Source organism: Etheostoma cragini, chromosome 20 (assembly GCF_013103735.1).
Source record: "Etheostoma cragini isolate CJK2018 chromosome 20, CSU_Ecrag_1.0, whole genome shotgun sequence".
Taxonomy (NCBI): Eukaryota; Metazoa; Chordata; class Actinopteri; order Perciformes; family Percidae; genus Etheostoma; species Etheostoma cragini.
Window position 1 is genome coordinate 16,302,146 of NC_048426.1, and position 17,814 is coordinate 16,319,959.

The 17,814-nt window shown below is 42.7% G+C and overlaps 1 protein-coding gene across 2 annotated transcripts in view; it reads left to right on the forward strand.

Annotated features, from left to right (window-relative positions):
• The first annotated feature begins 4,755 nt into the window (after positions 1–4,755).
• The window catches only part of akt1 (v-akt murine thymoma viral oncogene homolog 1), a 34,327-nt gene continuing 21,268 nt past the window's right edge, over positions 4,756–17,814 (forward strand). The window contains exons 1-2 of one of the 2 annotated variants that reach the window (XM_034859304.1): positions 4,756–5,015; positions 9,643–9,828. In XM_034859304.1, coding sequence (XP_034715195.1) covers positions 9,783–9,828 — 46 coding nt within the window. In that variant the 5' untranslated portion in view covers positions 4,756–5,015; positions 9,643–9,782. Of the gene's footprint in view, positions 5,073–9,642; positions 9,829–17,814 lie in introns of both variants that reach the window. The other variant, XM_034859305.1, reaches the window with a different exon arrangement.

The window sequence follows — 17,814 nt, forward strand, 5'->3', positions numbered from 1 at the left end:
TGTGCTCCCCCAACTGCTTCAGTCACCTTTGCCCTGTGTTCCAGCTGCCGTGTGTTTTGAAAGGGCCATTTGCAGCTCCTCACAGCCTTCTGACACAGAGGGGAATGAGCAATGTGACAGGAGGCGGCAGCCACTGGTCGGAAGGGGCCACCAGCTAGATTCTTATCCACTTACTGCTTTATTCCATTTTTAGTCTGGCTGTTAATGTTGCAGAGGGTGGATATTTGCCCTCTAGTCCATGTTCAGATGATCATAAAGCAAGACATTGGCATGCTCTTTAAATAAAAACAATTTTTATTTGGTCTAAAAAAAATCTTTGGTTCTGTCCAAGAAACAAAAAGAAGAACTTTTGACAAAACATCAGTAAGCTAAATGTTTAAACTAAACTATCAGATGAGTGTGCCACATGAAAAACAATTTACCATTCAGAACTCACATTCACGCACACACACCATCCATGCAGGAGCAGCAATGTGGATAGGAATAGGAGCAGTGGCCCTGTGTTTCCCTGGCAAATGTAGGCACCCAGTTGAGGAGGGGTGTGTGTTCACATGGCAAGACAAAGCAGCGGTTGTGCCTGGGGACCATGGCCTCAGAGAGAGAGGCTCGGCACGGTGAAGGTTCTCACACACAGAAAAAGATAGAGCGAGAGAGAGAGAATAAGAGTGGGGGAGCGGGGAGAGAGAGAACACTTCCTGGAGGTTCTTTCTTCCTCTCTGCAATCATCAATGGCATTCTCCCCTGACCCACTCCTCTCTCAGACAAACAAAAGACCCTGCATTCCAGTGTAGCCTGACCAGCCAACCAGCCAGCCATCCAGCCACAGTTGAACCACATCCCTCTCCCCACTGGACCAAGTCTCACCATAGGGGTGGGCTTGAGTTGTGTTGTAGATGGCTGTCTGAGGATGCTTGCAATGCATCCTTATGCACTGAAAACCATCTTAAAAACCCTCAACATGCCGCTCCTCCATTATTTTTTTCATTAAAAGTCATGAGAAGCCACACTTATTTACTGCACTGTGTACCAGATTGTTCCAGCTCTTAATATTTAAACCCAACAGCTGCACCATTCCATCAAATGGACATATCTTTGATGTCATGGACACTTTCCACAAAATATTAGCCAAACATATTCAGTATGTGTGAAAAGTTTTGGATCTTCAAATAATTTAAAATAAAATCGTTCTTGGTTTGTGATTTATTTTTGTATTTTACACTCTTTACACACATGTACTACACTGTACTATATATATTGTACTATCGATTTATGCTAGATTTAAACTGTTGGACTTTACAATATAACACTATGCACATTTTATAAAGTATTTAACAATCCGATATTATACTAATTTGCAGATGCATACTGTATTTTTTGTTTCTACTAGAACACGTTTCTAAAAAAAAACTAGCCTACTCTCATTGATCAGCGTTTTCAAGTCTTCCGCGTCTGCGCTCTCAGCGTCTCTGCACCGTCATTGCAGCTGGGGAATGACTGTAACAGCACTGTAGCAGCATTTTCTACCTATATATATAGTATAGTTGTGACATCACATCTGTACATAATTCCTGATGGCTTGTTTAAAGGCACCATTTCTGAAAATGGGCTGCGTTCTTTCATGGATTGAGCATTGTTTTGATACTTATTACAGTACTTTTTAAGTGTCTCGACCTGCTTTATAATAAAAAAGACTTTATACTTTTTACAAAATGGGACATTTAAAAAAATGATACTTATCTGTTAATTGTCTAAAAGGATAGAAGATGGCATATGTTGTACAGATTGTAAAGATGTTGGGCTATATAAATGAAACTGAATTGTCTTGAGCTGAGTTGTAAGGTTTTCTTTTATGTATGGCGAACTTAAAGAAAGGCAAGCTGGGAAATTCATTATACAATGCAACTAACTCTCTATGCATTGCCAAATATTTGAACATTTGGCAATGTAGACAAAGCTGCATGACAGGTGGTAATACATCCTATAAAATGATGTGACAGTTGTAATATCATTACTCTTCTTTAGCTGCACCCCCCACCCCCACCCCACCACCACTTCTGGCCCTCCTGCCCTTCTGTCCATAAGTGTTGCTGCTGCATGTTCTCATTTTCCTTCAGCAGCCCACTACGTTCTCTTCTGTTTGTTATACTCTGTCCAGATACTGTAAGCAGACAAGAAAAGAGATCAGATGAGTCTTTGACAGGAAAAACATTATTAACTCACGTTGACTCTTTGATCTTGCTGCTTTTGCTTTGAACCTGCCAAACAACAGGCTAGGCATTCCCATCTCCAGACCAGACAGTTGAGGAGGAGGAGAAGGAGAAGGAGAAGGAGAAGGAGAAGGAGAAGGAGGAGGAGGAGGAGGAGGAGAAGGAGAAGGAGAAGGAGAAGGAGAAGGAGAAGGAGAAGGAGAAGGAGAAGGAGAAGGAGGAGGAGGAGGAGGAGGAGGAGGAGGAAGGCACCACTGAATATCCGCAGCAGAAAGTATGGGATACCCTCACTTATCTCCGTTTGTAATTCAGGGAGAGCTTGGCACGACTGACACGTAGTAGCAGTGAGGAACACATCACAGTGTAAATGACAACGAGGGGAAATAACAACAGAGGAGGCTGAGAGACAGAGGGCAGAAGCCAACACGGTTTTCATCACGGAGGGAAAGTTGGCAGCTGTCCCTGCTTTCCTGTTCTTGTAACATAATTAATCGGTTATTGCGCAACCTTTCAAAAGCATTGTCTTGCGTTTTTTACATCACAGACATTTGTAGTTCTTTGCAAGTGTACCAAAGCTGATAAAGGAGATGTGTTTGTAGATAAAAATATATTTATTGTGTCTTTGAAGAATGTAAACCGTCTAAGGATCACAAATACAACTGTGTATAGAGCACCGTTATAGGTCTGTCGATGAAGAGAGGTTATCTAAACATTTAATGTGAATTTAATAATATATCAGACCAAATCATATGAGGGCTTCATTTAAAACAGAGGATCCCTGACTTCTTTTGAGTCTGAATGAGATGGCTTGTCTTAACCTGTCCTAAACCGATTTTTGATTATTTTTTGTTGACAGTTTATCTAAGTATAATGTGGTATGACAAGCAGGGTTGTAAACCGAAATAACCTCACATATACTATATGTTAAGGCTTATGCTGCATCTCTTGTTGACACAACTGATACCAATTTTAAATATAAAACCCGAGAGTATAGTATTGACCCGAGAAATAATACTTTGACATGATAATTCAAGGTCACCTTGCTAGCTTTTTTGAAGCTTTCACACAGTTTTCATAAGTGGGTGGAGCAATTATCATGTAGTTAGTTATGCTTTTACACCATTCACTGATGATGACCATGTGATGCAGTAGAAAGCTCCAGAAAAAAACATTTTCACATCTCAACCAGGATCAAACTGATGGGCTGAGGTTCCAAAAAAGAAATAATTGTGGTTAAAGTGCACCCAGTAGGATTTACCTCTGGCCACAAAGAATTCTAAAGGTTATGTTTGAATCTGAACTTCACTTCATGGCTGATGGGCCTTTTATTGCAAATGTCAATGGCCTTTTCCACCTGACAGCGCATCAAGGTGAAAGAATGTCTTTTTTTTTTAACAAGACTACAGTAATTTTACTCAATCAGGTGTCTCCAAAAATAGGCATTCAATACCAGAAACCTGCTGCTCGAGTGCTGACAAACTGAAGACCAGTAGCATCACATACATGCTACACTATTAACCTGTTAGTTTTTCAAATTCATTTTAGAATAATTTTACTAGAGTATACAGAGCTACATGTGGAAAACACTTTTGAGTACCCAAAGCCAGGCCCCCTTATTTAAATCTCAGTTAGAAGTCCTTTTAAGCCCAGTGTTTATCAGGAATATTTCACTTTTTACTTTATCTGTTTTATATATATAGTATATACTATATATGTAATCTAAAGCTAAGCAATTTTTTGCTTGGAGTGTTTTTACATAACAACATTTACATGATGAAGTTACCATCAATAACATTTTTTTTTATAATACAATATTAACTGCCTACAGCCACGAGCAGAAGGTTTTGGAAATTAATTTAGCTTAAAGACTTAAAGCCAAAATGCCCAAAGTTCACTGATTCCAGCTCCTCAAATAGGAATATTTGTTTTCTATGTCTTTTATGCCTATGATAGTAAAGCAAATATTTTGGTATTTTATGGTAATTTATTATATAAATATTGAATAACGCATGCTAACTTGAGTCCTGGGAAATGACAATGAGTATTTCTTTCCGTGTAACATTTTCGGACTTTTTACAGACCAAATAGATAATTTGCAGATTAATTGATAAGTAACCACAGCTCATCGTAGACTACAGCAGGTTGCAAAGTATAAACAGCAGTAATACGAAACAAAAGTCAGTCTTGTGACATGATTTAATGCTGAATGTTTTAGGAAAGAATAAAAAGACATCCCCATTCTACTGAGGATCCCCTGGAACCCTCACAGGGACCTCTGTAGATTCCAGGACCCTATTTTGGAAACCACTGGCACAGATGAAACAACGCAGAGTTCAGCAAGGCCACGCAGCCCTACGGAAGAGGATTACTGGCCACTGGTGAAAAAAATGTATAAAAGTTCTGACTTTATTCTCAGAATTCTAGGTTTAAAGTCAGAACTATTAGATAAAAGTCCGAATTCTGACAACAAAGTCAGAACTCAAATCAAATGTTCACCAGTGGCCCTAATCCTCTTCCGTACAGCACCAAATAAGCTCCCTGCAGTTTTTTTTTTTCAATGAGACTGTTGACAGCCTACCGCTCCTCCTATGAGTGGGACTCTTAAAATGGTCGGCTTTAGGACCCGGGAGAGCGGGCTGCCACAGAGGCATTGCAGACAGCGCGTTTGGGAGGTGTAGTGGAAGAAAGGCAAAGAAACGGAGTAAATGAGAGCACTTTTGTCCAGATTGTTGAAGGACTTATCAACTTAAAATACCGCCGAAACAGCTCACTATAATGAGACGGACACATTGTTGAATTCCTGCCCAGGTAAATGTCCGCGTTTCCTTCGCATGTTTAACTACAAGAGGTCGACAGCTAGACAGGGTAGGTCCCCATTGTACTTACATGGGATGCGGTTATTCTCACCCAAGCTGCCCTGCTAGGCCCCATATCCTTTCTATCGCTAAAAGCAAACCTGAAATGAGCTACTTTCCTGACTTCACTTCGCCGTAGAAGTTATTTAGATGTAAAGTCAAGGGCTTATAAACGTCCTGTAGTAAATAATGCGTTGTTATTTTTTTCTACAAACAACAGCCAGTGTTGTTCAGTTAACCATTCATTTTTTGACAATGACCACTTTTGAGACACAGCCCTCAGGCCAAAATATCTGCAGTCATGAGACTTTAAACGGTTCACCTCTACGCGAAAGTTGTTTTCGCTTGTACTTAATGGCCCAGGAGGCAAATGAAAACAAATGAGCTCAACAGGAGAGCAGCTCATTCATTATTAGCTACCACTGCGTTTGTTTACGTGTTTGAGTTAGGGCTTTATGGCTAGGCAATAATTGTACAGTCGTTAGCTTTGCTAGCTTGTTGCTGTTCTGTTGTAACTCTGTTGCATTCACGTTCAGTTATACAAAGTAGTACACATTTGTTGTGACTAGATGCCACCTTTTAGAGGTTTTAAAAATGGGACCCAAGGATTTTTTTTAGTCCTCAGTTTGCACATCAGGGGAGTCACGAAGGAATAGTATAATAGAGTAATAATTCTTATTTTTCCTTCCCTTTAATCTGTACAATTGCAAAATGTATGAGTAGCTGTTTTGGTGATAGGTTTTACTGTCCTCACTGTTATCATCCCACCTACAATGATAACAGCTATTCATTTATTTACTTAATCATTGTGTACTACAGTCATTTTGTCAGCAAGGTTTATTTTTGAAGAGTCTGTGATGTGAAGCATGCTGACGTGGGAGTCGAAAATGAAAAGGTTTGTCAGCACAAGTTTAATGGACATGCAAGATGCAAAGCTTAAATGTCTCACTTTACTGATGTTACTGTCTGTTGTCCTCCCGGGAGTTACTTGTATAGTCTGGAAAGAGAACATTGTCCCCGGACACGTTGTACCTGTAACGCTTTTAGTGTCAAAAATGTCTTTTCTAGTCATGAGACTAAATCTGCCCAGTGTGTGTACGCAGGGGGACTCGGCATGTGACCGGAGAAGACGCAACAAGCTGGCGTAATGATGCAGCCAGTGACTACTTGGCTCTCCCTGTTCTATTTAGAAAAATTCCAGTCACCTCCCACCCAATCCCCTCACAGCCCCGTTGATGCAAAAGTGCCACCAGTTGCATGCAGAATCTGAAGAATGTTGTTTGAAATGTCGCCCCTGTACACAGGCAAACTTGTCACCCTGTCTGCACCACAGGGGTTTAGATGTATTATCATCATCAAGAAGGGTTTGCTTCTATTGTTGGTAGCCCACTGTCAGCATCACATGACAGTACTCCTCTCAGGCTGGAGTGCTCTGTTTTTTGACACCTACAAGCATACGTTTTGCTTAACTCATCCCGTGAGTTACTCACATCAACCGTCAGGTCATTTGATATGCAGCAGACCAAATGTTTCGTTCTGCTTTTGAGGACAGAATGAGTATGATTGGTATATATTTGAATACATCCAGCCGAGTGATCTATCTACAATTTAGTTCATGTCTTGTCTTGAATGGAAATAAATACATTTTCAACATTAGTCATAAAAGAAGTTGCTGTTCATATCATCGCAGGATTAAAGCAGTGAGTCTACTCGGCTTTCAAGATTACAGTAGCTGTGGTTTGGTTCTCCGCTACACCTACCCATTATATTCTTATCATTAGAGATGTGTTTTCAGGGAACTTGAAAGAGGAACTTGGCAATGTGTAGTAGATCACACTACTACTGGTTCCATTGTTGCATTTGAACACAAACCAATTTTGCTTCATGGACTGTTTTCCTGCACTAGGTGAGCATATTCAATGTTCCCATTCCGCTGTTTAATTTTAAATATTTGTGTGTGATGTCCTATCTTTGATGAATGTAAGACCGGCTCCTGACTCTCTTGTTTACCCAAGCAGCAGCAGCAGAAAATAGAGCAAAAACGGACTTGTATCTACGATCTGTGATGAAGGAAGTAGTGTGGTGATGTCTGCCTGATTTTCTGCTTCCTGCCATAAACACATGGGACTGTCCTCTGTGGCCCAGTGACAGGCACAGTGTGCGGCATCTTTGCAGCATAAACTGATTTGCATTGAATGGGATGGTCCCTGGTGCTGGAGCCAGAAAGATGAATGATTGAAAGCCGCCCTGAAAGCAGGGCAGGCAGGCAAGCAGGCTGGCCCAGAGGCCTGAGGACCATGTGACCCAATGTCAGGGTACTGGGTTCATTCAGTGGCTGCTGGCAGCAGCCCAGCTTTTCCACACAGGCCGCAGTAGCAACAGGTCTCTCCCATTAAAACAGCAGCGCTCTGTTGTGGCTCCAGACCCGGTCTTGTGCATGTGTTGCTCTTTTGGTTGTGGTGTGTGCGCTCAAGTTTGTTTGTGTGATGTGTGTGTGTGTGTGTTTGTTCCTGTGTCACAGAGTACACACTAAGATGCCAGAGAGATCCAACAGTTTGTGTGATCCCTAGTTTGAATAGCACTCAGTGTGCTTTTTCAAATCCCTCTCCAAGATCCTCCCAACATCAACTGTGTGACACAAGCACCACAACCCCTGTGCAATAAACAAAAACCCTGAGCAAAAATAAACTGTTTTCACAAACTCACTTTTGCTCATTGATGGAAGCTAGCAGAATGGCAGTAAATGGCGCGGTGATTGCACATTCACCGAGAGATGTATTTGAGCCTGGGGCTGTACTGATATGACTCAAAGTCTGTCAATAGTCACATCCACTTCCTGTTGTTGTCCCTACCAGTAAGCTGGATGAGGCTACTCAAACAGAGGACTCTTTTGATGGCCTTACTCTGACGGAGCAGCAGCAGACAAATTGATTTCAGTTGATGGTCAGAGATTGCCTGGTGCAATATGTGACATTTGTGTGAACAAGCATGGCAATTGATCATTCTATTGCTTCTAGCCTGCATTCAAAGCCGTCTTTATAAAATGAAAAAGTACCGTATGAATCAAAAGGTCAAGTGTTTTGGTTGTGATAGCCGGCAGTTTTTTAGTACGTGTCATTGATGACTAGCGGATAAGTCTGATGGAATTCCGCCTCATTTGGTTTATCTCGTCTCTATCCCATCTTCTATCATACATGGTAAGATTATTGTTTAGCTTGATATGCTACCCATATTTAAATTTTTCTGCACTTACACATCCTTCCCAGGACCCTTTCACATATTTTAGTATGTCAATTTGACAGCAGGCTATTTTCCATGCCTGTTTTATGTGTAAGGTGATCATGTTAACATCAGCCCAGCAGTTTGCCTCACCAAGAACTAGTAACATTTCCCTACAGGCCACAGGTCAGGTGGGAATAAAAACAGCATCACTCACAGAAGCAGTGCACCTTCACCTCACAACATATTTAGTTTAACAGAACAACCTCAACCTCATTTGGTAGCTGCTCTGGAGCTTTTGATCAAATCACATGATCTTCATCACTTGATATATGTGAATCTCAACTGTATTGTGTTTTTAAACAAACAAATCTAGTTTGAAAATGCCACACACAAAGGGCTTTTCTGATTGTTGAGGGCACAATTACTGCAAGACAGAAAATCTATAATGGATTTCACATTTTATTTCCTAGGCACAAGGGAATTAAATAAATGTATATTATTTTAGTAAAGAAATAATGTAAAGAGTAGATTTCAAGTAGTAGAAGATGTGAAAACATTTTGTGATGTCCTATGGTTAACTGTTGTTTTCTTTCTCTATATTGTCTGTGGTTGATAACCTTGATATATATATATATATATATATATATATATATATATATATATATATATATATATATATATCTCTCTCTCTCTCTCTCTCGTCCAAACTAGAACAGAACGATCAGGGGGGAACAAAGGCATCCAATTCAGTTTTAGCCAAAAAGCAAATCTACAAGTAGGACAATAATCACTGCCACACCCTCACAAATTCACATCCTACAGTATGCTTAGCACAACCAAAAACATACTACTCATCAAACTGCTTAATGAGAGACCTTACATTTTGAACTCGGTTGCTACCTGCTTACCAGATAAAAATCCAGCGAAATGGAAGAAATTACAAAAATCATCATGGGTACATATGATTAAATGGGACACAAACACATCATTTGGGCTAAACCATCAGGATTAACAGCCCATGCAACTGCAAAATAAGTCGTAAAATCCTTTATTTAGGCAGCCTGTGTGAGAATTGTTTTAGGAATGGTTGCGTGGAATTTTCCAACAGGGGGGAGACTTTATTGTGAATGCCAAAACCTCGGCCTTACACAGATGTATGAACCTTGCAAAGCTGTAGAGTGAAAGGGACTATGTTGGTTTTAGCATTTCCTCCACTAACTGGGGCCATAAAACACTAGAATCCTCTCAAATCCACTGCCTCTCCTTTACTATGTTGACCTTAGGGTTAATATTAAGACAAGTGGAAAAACGTTTTCACAATAATATGGGGCTAATTTTTACTTTTCTTTTACTAATAGGTAACCACCATTGAGAAGGAGGCTGTAAACCCCAGGACCTTGTCTCCAGGCTCCTGCACACAGCTAAGAGAAGGAAACTCCCGAAACAACGCTGTCTCTCTCCCTGTGGGAAACCTGGATCCTCCACCCTGCCCACCAACATGACCAATGTGGTAATTGTCAAGGAGGGGTGGCTGCATAAAAGAGGTAAATGTACAGATAAAGTCTGACCTATAAAATTGTATTTATTATCAGTTGTACAAAGTTTTACTTTTGATTGCTTCTGTAACTGCACTTGAACCTTTGCTGCGCTGAAAACCTGATACTCTCCATTCATTTAAAAAAAAAAAAAGTATAGTTTAAAATCGTAACGTGTTATCTCAAGACACTTTTACAGATAGAGTAACTCTAGACCACACTCCATAATTTACAAAGACCCAACAATTCCAGTAATTCCCCCAAGAGCAAGCATTTACTGCAACAGTGGCGAGGAAAACTTCCTTTTAGGGAGAAACCTCGGACAGACCCAGGCTCTTGGTAGGCGGTGTCTGACGATGCCGGTTGGGGGTGTGATGAACAGTGGCAATAATAGTCACAATAAAGATAATGGGTATGACTAGAAATAGTAGTTATAGTAGTTAATGGTGTAGCAGGGCACTGCAGAGTGTTACAGGATCTAGCAGTATGTAGCAGGGCAGTCTCTGTATGCACCTTTTTTATTTTTTACATTATTTATGTGCTGTTGTTAGTGTATTTATTTTAGAAATCCAGTGAGATATTGTATAGTTATCATCACCTAATGTACTAGAAACCCAAACCCAACTTTCCGGTTAACCAAGCTGGCAAAGAACACAAGCTATGCAAAAGCCCCAAATATGTTAGTTGTGCAAATATTTCAAAATCCCCTGTTAAATGTAAAAGCATTTAAACTGCACTAGTACTTGGTTTCATGGAATACATGCATAAGGCAATTTTCATATACTCAAACTACTTTGTGTTTGAGGGCATAAATGGTGTACACTAAAATTATATTTTTAATCCCAATGGTTCAAATTTTTCACAAATCCTCATTACCTTCATTCCTGAAGTACTTGGATTAGTTTACTGTAGTACACTATTGACAGATTTGTTTTCTAAAATACTGCAGAAAGGGCTGATCTGAATGACATTTGTGCTAGGTGATTGATTACCGGGAAACTGTATTTAAACCAGCTGTAAGCCAGATCTAATGTAAAGAGCCGTCCTTTTGCAGAGTCCCCATTTAGCTGCTCTGGCTCTGTTTCGGGTGCGAGTCCTGTTGTTTGGACGAAGAGGCATTCCTCACATACCTGCTGGCTTTGAGCAGCTTTATGTGTGCATACTAACTCTGCCTGCAAAATGTAGCTGCCTTACGGAGCCCACTCCACCACCACCAGGGGCAAAATGGGATAAGGAGCTTGTCCAAAACCACTGAAGGCTCCCAGGTCTAGTGTCAGGAAACCAGGCTTTTACTGGAACTGGCAAAACCAAGACTCTGACTCAGGGGATAAGGTGATGGGCGCAGGTCACTAAGCGAGTTCCTGGGACTCTCGGGGGGGAACAGTGTGCCGCTGTGGTGTGTTAGCCCACGCTCCCCCTCCTCAAGGCTCGGGCTAAGAGCATAACAAACTGCTGTTTTAGGAAAGGGTCTGCCTGGTTTAGCTCAGTTGGCCTCAGGCAGACACACCCTGGTCCTTCCACTGAGTGAAAGGACAAAATGTTGGGTGCTAATAGTTTTTAATTTGCAGAAGCTCTGTTGTGAGTATCGCAAAGTTAGGAAATAGTTGACAAAAAATACAGTTTTATCCTACAGCTCTTCATTGAAATCTATTTAGCAAAACTCTTGTAATGGATTAGCTTTCTGATAGAGCCCGACCGATATATTAGCGGATATTAGGCCTTTTTCCGATCTTTTGGTATCGGCATTTATAATGGCCGATTCAAAAAATTAAAAAATCATTTTTAATGACAAATAAATTATTCTGATAAATGAATATGGTCTGTCAACCATGTTATGAGCGTTGGCGTTGCATAGTTTGTCCACTAGAGCGCGGTCTACAACGTCCCTGTTGGCAACACTGATTATTTTTCTCCAGTACTTCCCGATACCAGCGTTTTAGGCAGCTTGGAGGCAATACTGATACTGGTATCGGAACTTCTCTAGTAAAAACGACACCCTTTCTTGAGATGGGAACAGGTAAAATTACATTACTCATGACCGTCAAAGGTTTGATCTTCAGTGTCCTTTATTCTGTAAATTTGTAAACTCAGATATTTCCTGGTGTTTGTTACTTTCTCTGTATATTATTTGTGCCACAAAACAGCCCAGGTCAATTTTTGCACATCTATAGCAGTGCTGATAAGAATGGACTATTCTGATTGAGAGCCAGTGTAAAACATAACTTTAAAAGTATTCAAATAGTAAATGGTAGAGAAACAGTGAGGTCGTCACACACACACACAGAGTTGTAGCAGTGACACCATACTAGTTTTTACACACATACACACACTAAACAAACAACCCTTCAGGAATAGTGAGTTGGCATGCTGTCGCAGCCCAGCAGCTGTGGCCTGTGAAATGTCATCCAGAGCTTCTGTGTTTTGATTGGAGGGCGTCCACCTGCCTCCTTGACAAGAAGGCTTTTAGTGTCGCATCACTGTCATGCAGTCTTGCCCCAGAGCCTCTGCACAGAAGGTGAACCTGCAGTAGCCCTGTCCTGCTGTCCATCACCTTCAGCCAGGCAGCCCCCACTCAACCACTATCATTCCATGTTGCACCTTGAGTGGAGCTTTTTTGTGTGGTGGCGCCACCCAAGTGACTCACATCGCCATGTGGGCGTGATAATAAATGGCTTATACTGCTTCCAAGTGTGTTCAGCATGCTCATTACTCCCATGTGTGCACTCAAAACACCAATTTAATATTTTACAAAAGATAGCCCTCCATATTTCTGTCAACATTTTGTGTTGATTCCATGGACATGCTAGTAACATCTTTTTTATTGAACATAACAAAAGCAGGTAGAGTTAAAGTATGGCCTTTTCCCCCAGTAATGCCCAATTAATGGTGCTACATAATGAATGGATTTCATGGTGGGCCAGTCACATGCACAGCAGCTCTGGCACGTCAGCTGAACACATCAATGTCACTGATTCTCGCTCTTTGATTCCTGTCTCATTAGTCATGTTCAGCATGCACGTGTAAACTGTTTGGAAGCTCCTGAATGAAAGTAGAGCAAGCGTTGTGCCTTAGTAGCCTGTAACCCCCCTCCCCCCCCGGTAGAGTTAATCTGTCATTATAGCTGCAAATTCTCAGCCTTGGAGTGCTCTGTACATTTGTTCCAGACAGGCTGCACTCAGTGGAATGATCTCATTCTGAAGGGCACACCTTCATACTTTCTTCTTAAGCCTTGCGCTGCAGAAATGTGTCTGGATTGTCGACCCTGCTGGGGATGTGTTGGTGTGTGACTGTTATCTGGGTTGTCTGCTTTAGAAGGACAGTTTTGGAATGCAAGACAAAGCAGCCGAGTAGGTCGGGAGTAATGTCTACGTACGTCTGGACATGGCTATGGAAATGTGTAAAGCATGTTTATTCAGAAGTTACACTGCCAGCAGGACATTACCCAGTGCCCTTATGCACAGGCCGTATCACAAGTACAGGCTTGCAAAAAACACTGTAGCTGTGTTGTTGGTATCATAACCAGTTGTTATGCGTCCCCAAATGGTACTTCACCTTTAGATCTTTCACGGAGTGCACCCACACACTTTGAATGTGCCTACGGCCTCTAGTGGCCACAGAGACCGAGCAGCATGTTATTTCTTATTGCAAGTGTTTTTTCCAAAGTTTCCATCAAAGCCAGAGCATCATCAGACATCAAAGAGGCAGATTGTGGGTTCCCTAGTTTCCAGGGAAGTGCTGCGGCCAAGAACCCAGTGAAGCTCAACAGAACAGCACTCGCTTGTCCTCCCGTCTTCCATGGCCCTTGTTTGTTTGACTCATTTGCTCCCTGACAAGTATAAAGAGCCGGCCCCTTCGTTAGGCTAACGAAGGCCCCAACAACTGTTGGATTTGGGTAGCGCTCTCAGCTGGCTCTAGGGAGGGAGAGAGAGAGAGAGCGCGGGACAGAGAGAGAAAGAGAGAGATTTGTGATGTTCCCATAACATTGCTCAGTGACCTAGGCGGCCTCAGGAGGAGTGGATGGATGTTGTGTGTGACATGCCACAGAGACCCTCTTGCTGTTTGGTTTGGAGCTCATGATTGGCTCCTTTGCTGGTCATGCGGCTGAAGGACACCCATGAACTGCTCCTTGTTGGTGGTCCAGGAAAGTGCATGAGACACAAAGTGGGAATGAGAGAGGGGGAGAATAGAGTAGAAAAGCATGCATGGGTTTTGTGAAACACTAGACAGTAGTCAGTGTAGATGAAACTTTTTTTCATCTTTTGAATATCTGTGCCTTGTGCATCTGGTGAACAGGCGTCCAGTAATTCAGCCAACATCTTCTCACATTTGTTTTAGTTTTCCCTCTATATAAGTGATCTCAGCAAGGGAATGTGGTGTTTCCTGCACAGTTAAATACTCTTCAAAGAAGCAGGCCCACCTGATTTAGAATGTCTCATGATGCTGCAATGCTGACTGTCTCAGGACTTTGACTGGCTGCCAGCTCTGCTGCTGGGTTCGCCCAGGCTCCTACACATTCCCTCATTATGGATGTCATGGGCCACACTGCTGCTTCAGCAGCACACACACAAACCCACACATTACGTACTGCAGAACTAGAGCGAAACCTCATCCAATTTGCAAATATCTATATTGTGAGGCTTTTACATATAATCAAGTCTCGAGTGACAGGAGCATATACAATTTATAATTATTTTAATTGTTTGTAACAAAATGTTTATCTTGAATCTTTTAGATAATGTCACGGTAAGGAAGTTCCTTTAATCGTAAACAAAGTTATGCAGTGCTTTACTACTGTAATGTGATCCCATTATGTATAAAGTAATATGCCTAATAAAACCCATTGTGTGTCTCTATGTTGTTGATTACAAATTATTGACTTTTGTCGGCTGCACATTTTTAACTGATAGGCATTAACATTAAATAACTGTACAGTAAATAAATACACAAACAACTTATGAGACATGTTAAAGATTTAATAGTTTTTCTTCAAAATTAGATGCTGAAAGATAAGCACCTGAGTTTCCCTAGAATATTTATTGAAACCAGGGAACAATCATTAAAGGGCAATATGTGTGGAAAACAAATCATAGAAGCTAAGTACGAGATACAGTAGGGATCTTTTGTAGAGGTAAAACTAAGTAAACTAACCAGAAGGAGAATTCTGTGATTATGGGTCATTTATTGGTTTGACTGAAACTAATAGATGTAGCATGTTTTACTCATCATAAACTTCTTGTGATTAACTTAACAACAGATGACTTCAACTTTTGGTGATTAAATACTCAGACACTATCTAGTTGATCACCAGCAGTAGCAGTGCCAGGCAGATCTGGGAATGGAGCCCCTGTAGGCAGCGTCCAGCAGCAGAGGGTGTCACACCGGGAAGCCAGGACTCTGGCCGGGTGTCTGGCCATCAGCGCAGACCCCCTGCTCTGGGTAATAGGAAGCAGTCTTCCTGCTAAATGTGGTGGAGAGAAGTAAATTACTGGGACGCAGCTGTCTGCAGACAGGCTGGCTGGCATGGTGGGGGGGGGTCCAGCAGGCTAAGGGAGGGGGCACCTGCACCGCTCGCCTACTCTCACGGCAAGCCTGCTGTGTGCTTACTTTGCTGTGCAGAGTCCGCCTGCCTGCCACAACTGTGGTGCTCTTCAACACACTCCATCTCTGTTACTCTCTTCCCCTTTTTGTCTTATTTGTTTCCACGCTTTCCTCTCAACTGTCCTTCCTCTTGTTCTCTTCCTTTCTTACTCCCATATTCTTCTTCTTGTCCTTGTCTCTTTTAACTCCTCTCTTTTCTCTCTTCCTCTGTCTGCCCCCACTTCCAGCACACACTGCTCACCCACAGCCCCACCATCCTGTTGCTAGGATAATGACCCTGCTGACAACTCAGACCCAAGGCGGAAGCGGCTAAGGACCAGCAAAAAGCTCCCAGTCTCCAACATCAACCACATAACTGGCACCTCTCTCCAGTTTAGGGAGGGCAGCGGAGACAGAGAAATAAAGAGGATGCTCAGCTGGGATGCAGACTAAGAGTTCACTGTATGCTCAGATATGTCCACATCAGCTTTATTGTGCGACTCAGAACATATTTTACAAGTTATTCAGATGCCATACAGAAAGGTTTGTCATACTTTTAGAAGGAAGTTGGTCTTGACGACTTTCCCTAGCTGGCTAACCTATCTCCAGGAGAAATGGATCCTCTGGATTAACTCCTTGGTTGTTTGGGGGTGTTTGATCTTACACTGGTCATTGAGAGTTCATTTGCACTAATTTGCTCTAAATAATGTGTGTTTATTTGTTTGCCATGCAGTAACCCAGTTAACTAATCCATGGACTGCTTGTTTACCCAGGGAGAGGGGGCAAATCTCAGCCCCAGTGTGGCAGGGGGAACTTCCCACAGTGTCTCTATGGTAATCAGCAGGTGTCACTCACCATGGAGAAGAAGTGAGGGCTTTCTTATGAGCGTGAGAAAGAGAGGCTGCATCCATTGCTCCCCCCCACCCTGTGCTTTTTCCCCCTGTTGGGTTAGCAGCGGCAACCACAGTGACAGAGAGATAGAGAGAGGGATAAGGGGACAAGACAGAGAGGGCTACATTGGAGGCCAGGGTGGCCGTTCCCTGCAACCTGTTGATGCTGTTGCCAAAGCCCTGGCAATGCAGTCCCCTATCCAGCTGCATGGGAGAGAGAGAGAGAGAGAGAGAGGGGCCAACAAAAGAGGTTTTGAGAGGAGGGGGATGTCAGGAAGATATAAAGAGAAAGGAGTGGGGGGTGTAGGAGCCCAAACTCCTGGACACTTTAGGATGCCATGTGAGCCTTGTGCTACCTTATATGGTCACAGTGAAAGGGACAAGTGGTTATATCAGTGTCTGGGCAGCACGAGAAGCCTAGAGCTTTGCGGCTCAGAGCAGTGGATGGTGTGGGATGGAGTTTGTGGTTGCTGGGGCTCAGTGGTGACCCCTGCATCAGGGAGCCCCCTCTCCTCTGGAGCGGGCGGCCCATGGCTCATTGAGATGCAGGGCGCAGGGTGGCAGGCCGCAGCTGCAGCCTACAGGCAGAACCCGGCAGAAAAGGGCCGAAGGGGCAGAGGAAAAACCAACAAAGGCACAGCCCCCTCTCCCCCCCTCCCTCGCTTTGGAGTTCTAATTCCCTAATCCTCAACCTCCGCCTACCCCCGTTCTCATCCGATTCTCACCACTCAAACACATACACATGCACAGTTCATGCAGTTACCACTGGCTCCCTTCCTCCCATCCCAAAGCCATGAATGGCCAGACGGGGACAAAACCCAACAGCAGCCCCCTCAGGAAGTCCAACCGCTGGGTATAGGCACTGAGAGGCGCATTTTGTCTGACCCACTCTTGGTTCCTCTCACTGTGTGTGCTTACACTCATCCACATTAGAGAGGCTTGTGTGTGTATAGTTTATCTAGTGCCAGGTGACTAAAGTGGGCCTCTGTCATTGCGTTTACATAGTTACACAGGAGGGCTATGGCCTTACCCAAGTTAGGTGAATAACCAGGTTATGCCGGTTCTCCCTGTATACATGAGTGGGGAAGAATGACGAGAGTTTGTGTTGTTGCTGTTGTTTTTTGCGTTGTTGCTTCCAACTGCGCTCTTGTACATCCGGGTCAAAAACCATTGTAGTGGAGTGTGGATGGCTAGTTATAACCCACGGAGCATTCACAGACGAGTAACCCAGTCTTACCCCGGTTGCCTAAGGACTTATCTAGGTCTTTTAACCGGGGTATGAGAACTCAGATTTTAGCTGAAGTGAGGCGTTTGCATGGCGTGTGAGAAACCGGGGTAACGCCTTAACCCAAATATTCAGGTATCCAGGTTCATAATTGTATTTTGAGGTTGTACGAGAATAGGTTTACATTGTTTCAATTTCCAAAAACACAATTTTTTTTGTTGTACTGCACATTGCTGCAGCTCCTCTTTTCACCCTGTTTGGGTTTCTGTTTTAGCTACAGAGTGAGACATCTCACTTCTATAC